At 56.7% G+C, this 16,874-nt stretch overlaps 4 protein-coding genes across 7 annotated transcripts; all 4 read left to right on the top strand.

The window, feature by feature from the left end:
* Positions 1–6: 6 nt before the first annotated feature.
* RUNDC1 (RUN domain containing 1) lies at positions 7–3,936 on the top strand. Of its 2 annotated transcripts, none has more exons than XM_015651197.1 (5): positions 7–354; positions 952–1,110; positions 1,379–1,577; positions 1,831–1,920; positions 2,439–3,936. In XM_015651197.1, the coding sequence occupies exons 1-5, from the start codon at positions 28–30 to the stop codon at positions 3,302–3,304; spliced, it is 1,641 nt and encodes a 546-aa protein (XP_015506683.1). In that variant the 5' UTR covers positions 7–27; the 3' UTR covers positions 3,305–3,936. The 2 variants fall into 2 exon arrangements, with proteins under 2 accessions (XP_015506683.1, XP_015506684.1); XM_015651198.3 differs by lacking the exon at positions 7–354 and adding an exon at positions 392–638.
* Positions 3,937–4,141: 205 nt separating this feature from the next.
* Positions 4,142–6,199, top strand: RPL27 (ribosomal protein L27). Its single transcript, XM_015651235.3, has 5 exons — positions 4,142–4,275; positions 4,375–4,457; positions 4,589–4,758; positions 5,316–5,426; positions 6,109–6,199. Exons 2-5 carry the CDS (start codon positions 4,377–4,379, stop codon positions 6,155–6,157), a joined length of 411 nt encoding a protein of 136 aa, XP_015506721.1. The 5' UTR covers positions 4,142–4,275; positions 4,375–4,376; the 3' UTR covers positions 6,158–6,199.
* Positions 6,200–7,138: 939 nt separating this feature from the next.
* Positions 7,139–10,209, top strand: IFI35 (interferon induced protein 35). 3 transcript variants are annotated; one of them, XM_015651212.3, is made up of 9 exons: positions 7,139–7,275; positions 7,365–7,457; positions 7,692–7,841; positions 8,149–8,250; positions 8,591–8,735; positions 8,948–9,078; positions 9,251–9,440; positions 9,699–9,805; positions 9,927–10,209. In XM_015651212.3, exons 1-9 carry the CDS (start codon positions 7,261–7,263, stop codon positions 10,116–10,118), a joined length of 1,125 nt encoding a protein of 374 aa, XP_015506698.1. In that variant the 5' UTR covers positions 7,139–7,260; the 3' UTR covers positions 10,119–10,209. The 3 variants fall into 3 exon arrangements, with proteins under 3 accessions (XP_015506698.1, XP_033375962.1, XP_033375961.1); XM_033520071.1 differs by lacking the exon at positions 7,692–7,841; XM_033520070.1 differs by lacking the exon at positions 7,365–7,457 and having other exon boundaries at positions 7,146–7,275.
* A 182-nt stretch (positions 10,210–10,391) lies between these two features.
* On the top strand, positions 10,392–16,584 carry LOC107215176. Its single transcript, XM_015651178.3, has 5 exons — positions 10,392–10,647; positions 11,004–11,107; positions 12,025–14,889; positions 15,247–15,455; positions 15,902–16,584. Exons 1-5 carry the CDS (start codon positions 10,470–10,472, stop codon positions 15,969–15,971), a joined length of 3,426 nt encoding a protein of 1,141 aa, XP_015506664.1. The 5' UTR covers positions 10,392–10,469; the 3' UTR covers positions 15,972–16,584.
* The last annotated feature ends 290 nt before the right edge of the window (positions 16,585–16,874 follow it).

Consider the following 16,874-nt stretch of genomic DNA (forward strand, 5'->3'; position numbering starts at 1 on the left):
GGCGGCGCGGCGGCGGTAGCGGTGGCTATGGAGGGAGAGGGCGGCTCGCTGGGCCCCGGCGAGCGCTGGGCGCCGGTGGGCGCCGTGTCGGCGGAGGAGGATGAGGAAGAGGAAGAAGAAGAGACGGCCGCGGGGGGAGAGTCGCCGGAGTCGGTGCCGCGGCTGCGGGCCGAGCGGCGCCGGCTGCACGGGGCGCTGCTGGCGCTCGCCTCACACTTCGCTCAGGTGCAGTTCCGGCTGCGGCAGGTGGCCCGGGCCGGCCCGGCCGAGCAGCAGCGCCTGCTCCGCGACCTCGAGGACTTCGCCTTCCGCGGCTGCCCCGCTCCGCTTCCCCACGGTCTCGGCGGCGCTCCGGTGAGTGCCCGCGGCGGGGCTGAGCGTAGGGAGCACCGGGTACCGGCGTCCTGTGGCTCCCCGGTCCGCGCCGCCTGCCCCGGGGTCGGTAAATGGGCCTGACCCCGCTGAAACCCATCGGGAGCTCAGCGATCCCGCTGCCGGGAGGGGCTCGGCGGCGCGGTGCTCGGGTCTGCACGGAGCTCAGCCCTGCACAGGCCCCTGGTGACTCGGAGCCAGCTCGCAGCGATGTGCTCTACAGCCCTGAGTGGTGTGTCACCGCTCCACGCCCTGGCACAGCACAGGTGACTCACAGGATCTGTGATATGTACATGTTATTTTGGCCACTTTCTTCCTGGATCCTGGCCTTGTGGGATGGGATGAGGGTTCTTCTCACCAAGCAGTCTGGAGAGGTGCTTCCCATCCCTTATCAGATGAGGTGATGTAGTTGGTACCTCTACTTGGTGCTCAGACACATTTCTCTCTCGGGCTCTTTTGCAGTGCTCACTAGTGAAGTACATGATCTGCAGGAGATACTCCTCATGTCAAAATCCTGTTCTCTGTGGCTTGGGTATGACAAGAAATCTTCAATTTTATTTACTGATAACTTTTTTTCAGGGTGAGCAGGAGAAGCAGGAGCAAATTGAGGTCCAGAAGGAGAAGCACAGAGAGCTGATCCTGCAGCTCAAGACACAGCTGGATGACCTAGAGACCTTTGCTTACCAAGAGGGCAGCTATGATTCTCTGCCACAGTCTGTGGTTATGGAAAGGCAACGGGTAAGGCTCAGAAATCCTCCTGCTGTATTTCCTAGCCCTTGTGAGTGTCTTGCAGACTGTAGGCACTCATCAGCCTGTATTTCTCACCAGCAGCTATAGTAGAGCATCAGGAGTTTGTCCACATGTGTGAACCTCTTCTGTGTCTTGCAATTATTTCTGTGCAGCACAGGTGTTCTGTTTCTGAGGGAACCTCTGGGAAAGGAGTCCTTGAAGCTCCTGAGCAGCAGTGCCACATGGTGAAATCTCACTGCTCACTTGTGTTTTGCAGATGATTATAAATGAGTTGATAAAGAAGCTGGACATGGACTTGAGTGAAGATTTTGCAACGCTCACTCCAGAGGAACTGCGGCAGAGGGTGGATGCTGCCATAGCACAGATTGTGAATCCAGCCAGGGTGAAGGAGCAGCTGGTGGAGCAACTGAAGACCCAGATAAGGGACCTTGAAATGTTCATCAACTTCATTCAGGGTCAGTGATGAGTTTTTGAACGAGCAGACTAAATTGCATTGTAATTTTCTGACATAGTCAGGAAGGTCACAGATGTTGGGAGATGCAGCAACAGCTGCTGGTTTAGAGGAAAGTGCAAATCTCTCTAAATTGATGGCGAGGAAAAGTATTGATAAGGAGTCTTAGAGGGGTCTGAGGAATGTTTACCTTAATACTTGGGAGATGTAGCTGAAATTCACAAATGTGAAATAATGGTATGAAATCCTTTTTGTAGATGAAGTTGGAAGCTCTGGCAAGGCAGAAGATGGCCACTGTGACTGTGGAGGCTCCTACAAACCCAGCACCCGGCCTTCTGGGAACAGAGGTGGGCACTGCTGGGCTCAGCACTCAACAAAGCTCCAGCTTCTCCCTGGATTCATTCTCTGCTTTTCCCTGGCAGCTGGTTTCTCTTCTTCTGCACTCCCTCTGCTGCAGGCCTGTGTCCTTTTCCTTTACCCTCTCCTTTACTCTGTGTCCATGGGATCATCAGAGTAGTCACAGGCGTGTGCATGTGGCATGGAGGGTGGGCTCAGTCCTCAGTGGAGGTCAGGAAGAGACTGCTGATACTTGGTGCAAAACACACTGTAATTTGTCCTCTTCAAGCTCTGAGCTCTGTGAGCAGGTACAATGAGCTGGGGGGATCCAGTGTTCTTTAGATTTTGAAACCTTCCTACTTATCCTTTGAACCTGCTGGAAAATACAGTAATGTAGCACGAGGCATCTGCTCCTACTCAGAATGCTACCTGAAGGGATTTTCAGATATTTGCACTCCCTTTGTGTGTATGAACAAGAGTTGTTGACTTCCTAATGAGAGTGTGTTTTTCTCTTTTCTCACCTGGGCAGTGAACCCAGAAGATGCCAGAAGGATGCAAGAAACGGGCCTGCAGCTCATGCGCCGCGTGCTGGCCGTGCTGCAGATCTTTGCTGTCAGCCAGTTTGGCTGTGCCACGGGTCAGATCCCTCGCCCCCTCTGGCAGAAGGACCGAGACAACCAGGACTTCTCCCCCTTAATTGAGAAACTGGAGCTGTCGGTGGAGCGGGTGAGGCAGCTTGCCCTGAAACACCAGCAGACAGAGCATGTTATCTGCTCCTCTGAGCTGCAGGACGTTCCCCTGGGAGGCAGAGACGAGCTGACTCTGGCTGTGCGCAGGGAGCTGACGGTCGCTCTGCGGGACCTGATGGCTCACGGGCTCTACGCCTCTTCCCCAGGCATGAGCCTGGTGTTGGCCCCCATCGCATGCTTGATTCCCGCGTTCACGCCCTCGCCGCGGACCATGCACCCCTGGGAACTCTTTGTCAAGTATTACAATGCTAAGAACGGACAAGCCTTCGTGGAATCGCCAGCTCGAAAGCTCTCCCAGTCCTTTGCCTTGCCTGTGACAGGAGCAGTGGTGGCTACCCCCAAGCAGAGCCTGCTGGCAGCCATCCACACCGTGCTCACCGAGCACGGCCCCTTCAAGCGCAGCGCGGACTCGGAGCTGAAGGCGCTGGTGTGCATGGCGCTCAACGAGCAGCGCCTGGTCTCGTGGCTCAACCTCATCTGCAAGTCTGGAGCTTTGGTTCAGTCTCACTACCAGCCCTGGAGCTACATGGCCAACACCGGCTTCGAGAGTGCGCTCACCCTCCTCAGCCGCCTGAGCAACTTGAAGTTCAACCTCCCGGTTGACCTGGCTGTTCGGCAGCTGAAAAACATCAAAGATGCTTTTTGATGTGTTTTTATTGTAGATCATTTGTTTTCCACTAGTAGGCAGCTGTTGGGCTCAAGAAGCCTGGCTTTTGTAAGACCAAGTTTGTCTCTTTGGTACCTGCTTTTAGGGAAATCTTAGGGTGTCGTGCTGGCAGTGTGTTGTCCGATGCTGCCCCTGCACAGCAGCTGGAGGCTGAAGGTTGGGCAGCACCTCACCCTGCCCACTCCCTGCTGTTCTCTGGCCAAACTGCCCTGCCCAGTGGCCAATGACTGTTCGGGGGGCAGAGGCCTGGCCACAGGGCCTGCTGGTGGGGGAACACCCGTGGGACGTGCAGCTGAGCTCCTTTGTGGTTGTTTCTCAGTCTCTGCTCTGCCGTGCACACACACGATCCCTCATGGAGGAGAGAGCTGGCAGGTGTGGAGGCACCTTGGGGGCTGCCTGGTCACACGGGACTTCACCTCCCCCGGGTGGGGGGAGACGATGGGGGCCGACCCAGAGGTGCCCGGGGTCTCCCCCAGCAGCTCCGCAGTCTGTGTCCCTTGGGGCGCTTTGTCCAACGGATCCAGCTCCTTGTTCAGGCTTTTGTGTTGGGATCAGCGCAGCGCGGTGTCCCGCGGGGTGTATTAAATACCGCTGTTGTACCTATGGGCTGAGCCTGCCGCCATCCCGTCTGCTCTGTCCGTTACCGGGGCTGTGACGCGCCGCCCGCCGTGCCCGGGGAGGGGGGGGGAGGGGGGCGGAGGGAAGCGGACACCCGGCACCGCCGTGCCCGGGGAGGGGGAAGGAGGGAAGCGGACACCCGGCACCGCCGTGCCCGGGGGGAGCGGACACCCGGCACCGCCGTGCCCGGGGAGGGGGGGCGGACACCCGGCTCGGCCGCACGGCAGCGGCTGCCGGTGTCGCGGCGGAAGTGACGTATTTCGCTGAGCGACAGGCGGGGCCGCCGCGATCCATTTCTCTTCCGGCCTGGGCGCCATCGCAGCGGAGCCTCGGTGAGTGCGGGCGGGCGCGGCATCCGCCGCCATCCGCGGCGGCGGCGGCTGGGGCGGGGATGGCGGGCGCGGTCTGACTGCCGGCTGTTGTCTCCGCAGAGATGGGGAAGTTCATGAAGCCGGGGAAGGTGGTGCTGGTGCTGGCCGGCCGCTACTCGGGGCGTAAGGCCGTCATCGTGAAGGTGAGCGTGGGGCTGAGCCGGCGGCTCCGCGGGGCGAGCCGGAGCCCGGGGGGCGGCACGGGCGCGGGTCCTGCGGGGCTCGCACGGCAGCGGCTCCTCGGTGCTATCCCCCCGCGGCCCGTTGGTTTCAGAACATCGACGATGGCACCTCGGACCGGCCGTACAGCCACGCCTTGGTGGCCGGCATCGACCGCTACCCGCGTAAGGTGACGGCTGCCATGGGCAAGAAAAAGATCGCTAAAAGGTCCAAGATCAAGTCCTTCGTGAAGGTTTACAACTACAACCACCTGATGCCCACCCGGTGAGTGCGGCCCCGGGAGTGCTGCTGCAGGCACGGCCGGAGGAGTCTTGGCTGCTTTCGTGCTTCTTGTGTTCAGTAGAGAACAGCGGGAGTTACCAAGGCTGTTAATGATGTGGCTGAGTGAATGTGAGGCTCAGGCTCTGCAAAAACAGGGAGTTGGGGGTCTGGGGCTGAGTGGAAATACTGATGGACTTTTGGAATAGGGTAGCTGATCTTCCCTTTGCTCAGGGGGTGTCAGCAGCTGAGCAGTTTGAGACAGCTGTTGGGGTCTGGAACTGGCAGAGCCATTTCTTACTGTGCCTCAGAGCTCCCAGAGCAGCTCCCAGGCACCACAGAGCTGGTGGGGGAAACAGCTCAAACACAGCTGCGTGTCCCTCAGAAAAAGTGTGGCTGTTCCTTGTACAGGCTGAACTGAGACTGCTTTAATGGTTTGGTGATTCCTGAACTGAGGAGACTTGAGAAGCTGTAACTCCTTTACTGGACACTAGGATGAGTGTTTGGTTTTCAGCCCTGTGCCAGGTACCATGCCCCTTTTGAACCATTGTGCCCTCTCCCAGGTATTCTGTGGACATTCCCCTGGACAAAACTGTGGTCAATAAGGATGTGTTCAGGGATCCTGCTCTGAAACGCAAAGCAAGACGTGAAGCCAAGGTGAAATTTGAGGAAAGGTGAGTTGGGGGTTTGTCTCCTCGGTGGTGGTGGTGCTCATCCCCAGGGTGAGGACTTGGTGTGGCTGTGAGTTGGCACTTGTGTCCCAGCTTCTTTGCATGCATGTTTGTTGAGCGTGTTCTTTCCACCTGTGTGTGTGTGCAGCACTGTGCCAGCACGTGCAGGGCCTTCAGGAGCCAGGGATGACCTGAGAACATGCTGCCAGTCCATCCTCTCTTATCACTGGGCTGGGTGGGCCAGGGCAGTGCTGACACTTTGCGTGGGAGTGCTTGGGTTGCTGATATTCACAGTTTTCTGTTCAGAAGCTCCTTCAGAGGGAGGAGCTGTGTGACCTCAGTGAGATACAGAGTGTCTCAGGCAGCCCCTGGGGTGTTCTCCATGGGCATCTCCCCCTGCCACACGAGGTGTCCAGCAGGATTGCCATGTCTTGTTTGTGCCTGTTGGGGTGGAAACTACACAGTGCAGGTGTCCTTCATGAGAAAGCTGGGACCTGGCACTTGCTTCCCTTGGAATTTCAATATTTAAAGTGGGTTTAGTTGTAGCCCAGGCCAAAGACATCAGGTGAATTGCCTCTGGGTGAGCTGAGTGCTGCATTCTGTCTGTCTGGGACAGCTCAGGTATGGGTTTGGTGCTGTTGGCTGCTAGTATACATCCTTCTCTAACCTGTGTGTTCTCTTTCAGGTACAAAACCGGCAAGAATAAGTGGTTCTTCCAGAAGCTGCGATTCTAAAGGTGTAACAGGGTTGCATCAATAAATGTTTATTAAAAACTATGGATTTTTTGTTATTTAACAAACAAGCAGTGGCCTTTGTGGTGTGGTTTTATTTCCTCTGTGTGTATAAGAGCCAGGATAGCCATTGCAGTCCAGATGAGCATCAGTGCATTTGTGGAGCCTCGTGCAGCCCGAGCTGCGGGTGCAGGTGTCACCTCTGGACTGCTCCAGGTGTGGCCATATCTCACTGTATTAGAAATGGGATGGTGACAACACAGACTCTCGAGTTCAGTTGCAAAGAGAGCTTGTTTTAGTCTTCCAGATCCTCTTTTATAGACAGTTCCAAAAAAGTCTGAAAAAGTAAAACTTTCGTTGGTCATCAAGCTGACATCACCATCATTGGACAGTTAGAAACAACACTCCTCGACTGTAAAACAACAAGGAGACAACCACCACCTCCAAAGGTTGTTTTCCTTCTCCAAGGGCTGCTTGAGTTCCTCCTCACAATTTCTCAGGCCAGTGTGAGAAGGTTATGTGACTTAGTTTCACACAGACACTGCTACCTGCCTGATCTCTCATTCAGCATCCACATGGCCAGGCCTGCACTTCCCTTCTGCAGCTGCGGGGTGCTTGATATTCCTGCCACAGGGCAAATCTCTTGCTCCCAAAACTGGGTTGATCCTTGTGAGAGAGGGAAGGCAAACGGATGGTTCTGGGTGTCGGTGCACAGTGATTGATGTGGTGACTGACCTGTGGCTGTTGGATTTTAGCTTCCCCAATGGGGCAGCCGGGGAGCAGGGCCTGGCTCGGGTTGTAAAGGCGCAGGAAGAGTTTATTTCTGTATTAGCTGTTCTATTCCTGGCAGGGCAGATGCTCAGGGAAGGCGAGTTAAGCGGGCCGGGGATGGGGGTGAGGAATCGGGCGGGGCTGGACGGGCCCGACCTTCCACCGCCCCCGGGCCGCGCTCGGGGCTGCGCTCGGAGGGGCCGGGGCGGAGCGAGGCCAAGAAAACGAAAGCGAAAGGCGAGAGCGGGGTCCCGGTAGTGCGGGGCGAGCAGAGAGCGGACCCGGCGGGCAGGGCAGGCAGGGCTCGGCTCACCGGGGCTCCGCTCCGAGCGGGGATGGATTCGGAGGAGGTGAGGAAGAGCTGAACCACGGGGAGAATTACTTCAGGAGTTGCGGGCGGGGGGCGGCGCAGCGCGGCTGAGACCTCTCCTGTCTTTAGGAATCTTTCATCCGGCTGTTCCCCCCGGAGGGGCCGCAGGACGAGGGCTCGGAGAGCCCCGAGCAGCTCCGGAGGGAGGTCGAGCGGCTCAAGGTGGGTTCGGCTGTGCCGAGAGAGGGGTTGGGCGGCCGGATCCCGGCCTGGCCTGGAGGGAGCTCCAGTCTTTTCTGGGACTACGAGTCAGAGGCGGCAGGGAGGAGTAAATCCCATGTAGAGGAGAGGCTGTTCTAGGGTCCAGGCTCACTCCCAAAGGCACAGCCGGGGCTGGATGGCTGGTGGGGGTGACACAATGTCATCATCACAGCTGTCTGATGGTGCTTCTCACAGGAGTTTTACAGTGCTCTGGAGCAAGACCATGCAAAGCTACAAGTAGCCAAAAAAGCTGCAGAGCAAAAGAAACAAGAGCTGAAGAAAGAACTTAATAAAATTTTTGAGCAACAGCTGTCTTTAAATGGAGATGAAGAAAGAGCCCACCAGGTCAGTGTTCAGTGGATGTGTCTTAGGCTTGGAAGGGTGGCAGGGCATCAGGCAGGTCACTGCCCCTCGGTCACTTGTTTGGGATCCAGCAGAGGTTTCATGGGAAACATAAGGCCTGTGCTGAGAAGTGCAGTGCAGCAGCAAGGGGAGGACTGTCCTCAAAGAGAGCTGCAGACAGTCAAGAGCAGGAGAATGGGGTGGAGCTGTGTGCCCAAAGCAGTGCTGTGCTCAGAACAGAAGTGTACTGCAGCCCCTTGTGTCCTGGTGTTCCCTAATTCCCACTCTCTCCTTCCTTCCTTCCTTCCAGATTTTTGCAATAAAGGAGGAGAACAACAGATTGAGGCAGGAGAAGCAGGTTCTGAAAAATAAACTGGAAGAATTGAGGGTCCTCTGGAATGATCCTGTGAGGGTAACAGAGCGTGTGTGGGCACTTGGGTCTGCTGGCAAGGGCACAAGCCTGGCTAGAGAAGCTGCAGCTGAATGCAGCTGGGCACTTTGTGATGACAAAAGTGCTCCTTTTGTCATCACAAAAAGGAAGAGCTCCTGCTAGCAGGCGGCTCCTCTGCCAGGGCCAGGAGCTCTGGTCATGGCTTTGGGATTCCAGGCACAGCCAGAGACTAGGAGAGACTCTGCTGAGGTTCTCCAGCTGTTCATTTGAGCCATGAGTTTATTTCTAGTCTGTGGATTGGCAGGGATATGCCCTGTGCAGGGTTCAGTCTCCTCCAGGTGCTGTCTGTACTTGAACCTAGATGCTATCTGCCTTGCCCGAAAAGAAAATGGTCTTTAAGGGGCTCACAGTAAACAAGGACGACATGAACAAGCTGATGCTCACCCCGCTGATCCGCTACCCTCTGCCGGGGGGCTCAGCTCTCATCACGTTTGAGGAGGCAAAGGGTAAGTGTGAGAAGAGCACTGCTCTGACCAGGTGCTCGATCATTTTGGGGCCTGCCCTGTGTCCTCTCTCTGTGCCAGAGTTTGGTGCTGCCCCTCTCCCTGCTTTGTGTGGTGCTGTGCCCCCTCTCTGACACCTTTGCTGTGCCGTGTCCTGCCCTGGAAAGTGCTGGGAGTGGGCAGTCACTCCCCTGTGTTGGGGGCTCTCCCTGCAGTGGCCCAGAGGATCATCGAGCTGAGGGAGCACACGGTGGAGCTGAGCTGTGGGGAGCTGAAGGAGCTCGACCAGTGCAGAATGCAAGTGAAGGCAGTGCCAGTGGATCTCCTGCTGCCATCTGCCCTGGAGGTAGGGCCTGTGGGTCCCCAGCTCCTCGTGCCATGGGGCTGCCCTGGCCATGCTGCTTCCCCAGTCTGAGCCTGCCTCGACCAGGGCACAGCTGCCAGCCACAGCCAGCGCTGCTCTCCTGAGCTCTGGGGCCAGTCCTGCCCTGGCACTGACTGGCCACTGCCACCCACAGATCAGGCTGACTCAGAGCAGCAGGAGCATCCTTGTGTCTAACTTGCCCAGCCTGGACATCTCCAAGGATGGACTGCTGGACAAGCTAGAACTCTTCTTCAGCAAGACAAAGAATGGGGGCAGTGAGGTGGAGAGCAGGGACTTCCTGGAGGACTCTGACCAGGTGGTGCTGACCTTCGCACAGGATGGAGGTGTGTGGGGTGTGCTGAGCTTGGGTGGCTGGCAAGGGTGGAAAGCTCAGCCTTCTCAGGGAGGAAATCTCCTGAGAGCAGATGAAGCTGTGTTTGGGGAACAGGGAAGATAGAGTGAGCCCCAGGCTATCCTGCCTCCCCCAAAACTGTGCTGGGTGATTGAGCTGGGCACTGTCAGCCTTGGTGCCTATGCCAGGAACAGAACCCTGGAGTTTACCTGGGATCTGGGCAGCTCAGGACTTTCCTCTCCATATGCAGTGGCAGAGCAGCTGATTGAAAAAAGATTTATCCAGATGCCCATTGGGAAAAGGACATACAAAGTCAAAATATCACCATGCATGAGTGGAGACATCTCTAACATGCAGGTAAGGGCATGAACCCTGTGCAAGCAGCACGCACCAGCCCGGGCTGAGGCAGCACGGGCCGGGGGGCTCCTGAAGCCCCTCTCCCTGCACTGCTCTGCAGCTCATCCCCTGCTCTGTCCAGCTCCAGCCGTCCCGCTGCCCCAGGACTGTCCTGCTCTTGGGCATCCCCGACGTGCTGAGTGTGGAGTCCATGAGGGACGCCCTGGAGATCCACTTCCAGAAGGCCAGCCGCGGCGGCGGGGAGGTGGATGCCCTCGCCTACGTCCCGGCGGGGCGGACAGGGATGGCCGTGTTCGTGGAGGACACGGGCTAGTCCTGGCCAGCCCGGTCAGCCCGAGCCTCAGGAGCTCCGTGCGTCCGTTGGCCGGCGGGCACGGGGGAGATTAAAGCGTCTGTTGAGGGCACCCACCGTGTCTGTTGTGTTGGGGCCGGGCCGGGCGGTGCCGGGGGGAGGCCGGGCCCTTCCCCGGCCGCGCTCTGAGGGGCCGGGCCGGGCCGCGCCGTCCCGCGGGGCCCAGGGCGGGGCGGCACCGCTTTCGCTTTCATTTCCCCGCGGCGCCGGGGCCGGGGCGGAGGCCGGAGCGGGCCCGGGGCTGCAGGGCTGGGGTGGGGCCTGGCGAAGAGGGCCCGGTGTGGCGGGGCCCGGGCAGCCGCCCCCGCGGGCATGGAGGGCCGCACGGTGCGGGTGCAGGGCTTCCCCGCCGAGCTGCCTCCGGACAGGGCGGCCGACAAGCTGACCATTCACTTCCTACGATCCCGCAACGGCGGCGGGGACATTGCCGACATCCGGGTGCTCCCCGGCTCCCCGCCCTGCGCCCTCATCACCTTCGAGGCGCCAGAAGGTATCGCCCATGGGACCCTCGGGGGCCCGGCCTGTCCCACCATCCCAGCCCCTCTTCCCTGTCCCGCCACCCCAGCCCCTCTTCCCTGTCCCATCATCCCCATCCACTCTTCCCTGTACCACCATCCCCTGCCCCTCTTCCCTGTCCCACCATCCCCATCCCCATGCCTCTCTGTCTTGCTTTCCCCTGTCCCACCATCCCCAACCCTGACATCACCTTGCCCACCCTCCCCTGTCTTGCCTGTCCTTGCTCTGTCCTACCTGTCCTGCTGTCCCCAGCCCCACCATCCCATGTCCACCCCCATGGCCCCACTGCTGTCCTTTGGCTGGGCTGATGTGGGTGGCTTTTCCCACCAGTGGCCCAGAGGATCCTGAAGGTGAAAAACCACGTGCTGGCAATCGGAAAGACACGGTACCCACTGGAGGTGACACTGCACGCCGCAGAGCTGAGCCCCGATGAGGTACTGAGGGGACATGGCAGCCCCAGCTGCTCCCACACAGACTCTGTGCCTGGCAGACAGCTCAAAAAGGGACACTTCACTCTCTCATTTTAATTACACTTAAATCCATTTTGATTCATATTCAAATGAAGATTTTTTTTTCTGTGCTAATAGCACAGGGACAGGCAGGCAGGCTGTGTGCTCAGTCATCTGGCATTTGTGTCTGTCAAATGAAGGGTAGTCAGGCTGGAAAGAACAGGCACTTTTCACCAGTCCATCTGGTGCCACATGGGGGAGGATCCTGTTAATGCCTTTGCCATGTCATCAGCTGGACATACAGTGTATTGTTCCTCTTTCTTTCTCAGGAAAGCTTAGGATACAGACATGCTGCTGTCTAGGGAGCACTGGAGAGTTCTTGCCTCTTCCTCCAGTCTCAAGAGACTGTGGCAGTAGCCATGTCTCATGTTTTCATGTCTGAGCCCCAAAAACAAAGGCATGGGAATTAGCCTGACCTTGCAGATCTTTTTGCAAGCCTGTGGTGCCAAAACTGCTGGAAGATCTGGAGGTGAAGCTCTGCAAGGGCAAGAGAGCATTTCAGATGCAGAAACAATAGTGGATTTCATGGGTTTGGGCTTTTTAAGGAGCTCTCAGTGTGTAGAAATGTGGCCCTATCTCTGTGCAATTTCCCCTTCTGACTCTTTATTTGCAGAAAGTTTTTGACAAGTGCAGGAGTTGCATAATCTGGGTCTTTTGGTCCTGTCTGTGTCAGGGTCCATCTTCTCCTCAAAGTGGGATGCTGGGAGAGAGAGGTGGAAGAATCTGTCGTCTCTTCTGTCACAGTAATGCAGGGGCCAGGTGCACTTGCCTTCTCCTGTGCCTTTGAAAGGGCACAGGAGGTTTGGTCCTTGCTCTCTCACTCCCTTGCTATCTCCTTGCAGATCTTCATACATGTGTGCATGACAATTGACTATGGCAAGCTGGGAAAAACCCTCCTGAAGGGCTTGCACAAAGACTACAGCAATGTACAGCTCAGCTTCGACTCGCAGAATATGCACTGCATAGTCCAGGGATCATTCACTGAGCTGCAGACCTTCAGCAGAGACCTGCTAGACAGTGTGAACCTCAGGAGCCAAGCCATTGATGAGAGCCCCCTGCCAGCTTCCAGCAGTGGGGCCAAAAAGATGGGAATGCATGATTACCAGCAAGTGCCTGACTCCACTGAGTCAGCACAAGAGACAGCAAAGCTGCCAAATTCAGACCAGCAGCACGAAATAGCAGCTAAAGTCCCATCACCTCAGAGCCCAGTGGGTGGGGAAGCTGTGGAACTTATGAGGAAGCTGGAGGACTTTTACCTAGCAATGGACTTGGACATTTACTTGTACATGCAGAGGTTCTGTGCTGCTGAGTACCAGGGTGTGCTGCACCAACATCACGTGGATGTGGTGGATGTCATTTGCGATGGCATTATTGTGTGGTACCTCCAGCCATCTGGAGGGCTGTCTGGGGACACAGATGCCTTGAGACAGGCCCACGTGGCCCTGCAGCAGCTCTACCAGCAGCTGGAGGTCAGCCTGTGCAAGGAGAAGGTTGCTAAGGAAGAGCTGGGAATGGACAGTGAGGCGCTCAGGGCTCTGACTTGTGAGCTGCAGAAGCTGTATCCCCAGTTGCTCTGCCATGAGGATGTGAAGCACCTTTATCTCGTTGGAAACCTTGTTGATGTGTCCCAGGCCAAGCAGTTCCTTCAGGATTCCATCACCAGGAGAGGTACAGCACACACGGGTGACACGCTGAGCAGCTCCCAGCCCTCTGGCACCACAGAGGCTGCACAAAACCTGGCCAAAGTGCCTGTGGACACTTCAGCCACAAGACTTAGCCCAAGCAGGCCAGAGCTGAAAGGTGAGTTCAAGCTAGCTGCCAACTTCAGCGCTTTGAAAGCTGACGGGTCTCAGGCTGGCCACGGCCTCTTGCTGAATCAGGACTCTCCGTCGGTGGGAGAGGTGCAGCTTTCTGGGAAACATTCATCAGACACAGATGCTCCTGGTCTGAGTGCCTCAAAGCCACCGACCCAGCAGTATCGGCCTCCCACCCCTGTGACAGAGAAAGTTCTGGGGTCAGCAGCAGAGCCTCAGCAGAACAACCCCACAGAAAGGGGCCATGCAGAAGGAGGCACCAGGCTCACAGGAAAAAAAGCATCGTTGCCCCTTTTAGTCAAAGAAAACAGCACTTTTCAGCATCCTGAGGACTCCAAAGGCTCAGGTCCCGTTGAGCCCCATTTCCTTGTTGGCATGTCCAGCACCTGTGATGTGACATGGACCTCTTTTGCTTTAGGCTCCAAGCCCTCTGCAGGCAGGTCTCTGCTGCGACGGTCCAACAGCTTCTCCCTACCAAGGTCAAGGGAAAGCAACAACTGCAGAGACAGCAGCAGCAGGGCCAGTGAGGAAATGAGCCTGGACTCTCTGCAGTGGTTTTACCTGAAAGATGTCTGCCATGCCACTATTGATGAGCTGTGCAGGGCTGGAGGGGTGCAAATCTCAGAGCACCACGCTGGGGACTGTACAGTGCTGACTCTGCAGGCAGCAGACAGCACAAGGCTGTTACAGGCTAAATGGAAGTTGGAACGTCTTGTGCAGAAGTGCCCTGACTTGGTGTGTCAGAGTGTGAGCTACTCAGAGCTCGCTGTCAGTGGTCCTGATGACAGTGACCTGAGTGAACTGTGCAGCCTCTTGCGAGGAAAATCCTTCCAGGTTGGACTCAACGTAGATGAGTACGGGCTCCACCTTGCCTGCCCCAAGGAGGTGCTACCAGGATTGACTGAGGCCTTCCACATGTTTTGTTCCAGGAGGCTCTGTGCCATGAAGTCTTCATCCATTTCTCCTGGACCAGACAGTATGGGGATATCAAATGTCATCCAGCCAAGCAGAAGCCCAGTGCTGGATGCAGCCCATCCTGGCAGCCTGAATTCCCTACAGCAGCTCAGCATCAGCAATCAAGCAGACTCTACAAATGTGCTCAGGGCTCCCTGGGTGCCAGAGGCTGAGGAAAAGAGGTCCCCCAATTCTTGGAGGTTTCAGCAGGCTTGGGGACAGGAGGAGGCCAGGGGCCATATTGATCCTGGGTTCAGGAGAGGAGGAATCAACCTTCTGAGCCTTGGTGGAGGGGATAAGCCAAATCCTCCCGGCCTGAGGGAGCCCCAGGAACAGTGGAAGATAAAACTGCATTTGGGGGAGCCTGACACCACCCGGCTAAAACAAGTCTTGCCAGACAGATTCCAGTTTGCAAGAGACAAGAACAGAGGAGGCCACAATGAAGCAATGAGACAGCAGCACTGTCCAGTCCCTGCAGCTGATGGAGCTCCTCACTCTCTGCCCACCTGGCCATCCAGGGCCATAGCTGCTGAGCCACTACCAGCTGTGGCCCAACAGGCACCTGCAGCAGAGCTCATGGATCAGGGAAGGGACAAGTTCCCAGGGGGCAGGAGAAATGAGCAGGAGGAGCCTGACCTCCCATCACAGCAGAGAAGAGACCCCAGCCTTGGACAGGAAAGCAGCATGATCCCTCTGGACCAGTGTGATGCTTGCCAGGGCTCAGGTGTGACCTGCCAGGGCCCCTGCGGTCACGCCTCGTCCAGGACATGTTTTGCAGTAGACAATACCCAGCCAGATTGCTGCAGATCCCCCCCAGCTGTCCCAAGCAGCAAGATCTTGGGGACAGTGAAGATCTCCTCCCTGTCTCAGAGCCTGCCTGGATACTATCGGGACCCAACACTTCAGCTTGCTTACAGCATCCCTGATGGTGTGCAAGGGGTAGGTAGCACCACAGAGCTTCCCCATCCCACTGCAGCCCACACAGGGGGTGGCTGTCAGGGTGGCTGGGGGGAAAAGAGCAGCCACAGCTCCCTGCCCCACATGCAAAGCAGCAGAGCCTATGTTTCATTAACCTATGAAAGGCGAAAAGCCTTTGGAGCTTTTGGAAGCTCCAGGTTTTGGAGCAGCTTGCTGCTTCTCAAGTGCATTTGTGAGCTCTGGTTTTAGTTGACAGTGACTATTGGCCCATGGGGATCATGGTCATCAGTGTATTTTTCAAGCTAGACAAACCTTAGAAATCCCCTCAGAGGCACAGCATTCCAGGTGTTGTTTAAATTGTCTTATTCCTGTTCTAAGGTTGGGGACCCTCGCCCAGGACACCCTTACAAAGGGGGGAATTTTTGTGCCTTTCTGCCTGATAACAAGGAAGGGCTGAAGACAGCAAAGCTGCTGAAGAAAGCATTTGATCGTGGGCTGACATTCCAGATCAAGTCCTGCAATGGAGAGGAAAGAGTAACATGGGGCCTTATCCCCCACAAAACCTCCTGGGATGGAGGCAAAGCCAGGTATGGCCCAGCTCATCCTAAGCTTCTGGGTGTGGTTGTGGTTTTTTTAGCAATTGGAGGAGGAGAACTGTGGGCTCCAGTTCAACAAATCCTGGCTCTTCCACCCTCCCACAGTGGCAGAGTTGGTGCCTCCCTTTGCTTCAGCTTGCAGGGCAGCTATGGCATGGCAGACCAGCCCTGGCACCCTCCAGCTGGAGCAAAAGCCCTTGCCCATCCCACAGCCATAAGTGGTGTGGAAACCTGTAAGTTCCCCTTGGACAAGAAACCTGGGCCCTGTTCACTTACAGCCTTTCCCAGGATAGTGCTGGGTATGAGCTGTGCCTGCAGGCAGCAGGACATCCACTCAGCCCCTGCTGAAAGGTTGGGACAAAAATAAAGGGCTGCTGCTTCCACTGTGGTTTTGGCACACCAGCAGGACTTACCTTGCTTCTCTCTCTGCCCCACAGGAATGGCTACCCGGATGCCCAGTACCTCCATGAGGTTGGCATAATTCTGAATAAACTGGGCCTTATGTGATTCTCCCACAGCCTGTGCCTTCCCTTTGCCTTCTTTTCCAGCTGAGAAAACTGCAGCTTAACAGAGACAGCTCAGGAAAAAGCATGTGTTTGTCAAAGGAGCTCCTGCATTCCCCAGATGTAGCCAGAAATCTGCACATTAGCAAAGAGCAGCATGCCACCCCTGCCCCATGCAGGCCTCAGCATGGATCAGGGCTTCCCAGAAACTGCAGCTCCTCTCGGATGTGTGTCCTGCCAACCAGTCACAGAGCTGACTGCAGGCTGAGCCCCATGTGGCTTTCAGTAGCAGACACCAACCTGGGCAGGAGTCTGCACCCAGTCCAGCCCCAGCTTCTGGAAGTCTCTTCCAGCTCCTGCCGCTACAGGCAGGTTCCAGCTCAGCTGCTGCCAGAGCTGGGGCTGGAGATGAGTTGTCTTTAGTGTCAGCTCTTCACGCTGCCAGCTCAGGCCCCAGCAGACAGCCCCATGCTCCAGCCCCTCCCCTGCACCTGCTCTGAGGCCAGCAGGTGACCCGGTGCTCTCTTGAGGGGAACATTAACAGCTTTCAGCACCCACAGCAGCTGCCTCCCAGGGACAGGCTCTATGCTGACAAATAAACAGGATTAATTCTCGTGTTTGGTAGTGGCTGTTCATGCCTTGTCTTACCCTCAGCCCAGGCACAAACTTCAGTCCCACCTGGCTACTGAGACACCCCAATACCAAGTGCAGAGCCCAGCTAAAGGTTTCACAAAGAAAAATCACCATGGCTGCCCTCCAGAAAGAGTGTCAGGAAGAACACTCAAGCCAACAATTAACAGTTGTCCCTGTGAGCAGAGGCATCTCCTCATGCTGGGAGTGTCACACTTTGTCAACTGAACCTGCCCTGAGCTGTGGGCAGAAGGTCCATGACAACAGAAAGCTGAGC

The sequence above is a fragment of the Parus major genome, chromosome 27 (assembly GCF_001522545.3).
Source record: "Parus major isolate Abel chromosome 27, Parus_major1.1, whole genome shotgun sequence".
NCBI lineage: Eukaryota > Metazoa > Chordata > Aves > Passeriformes > Paridae > Parus > Parus major.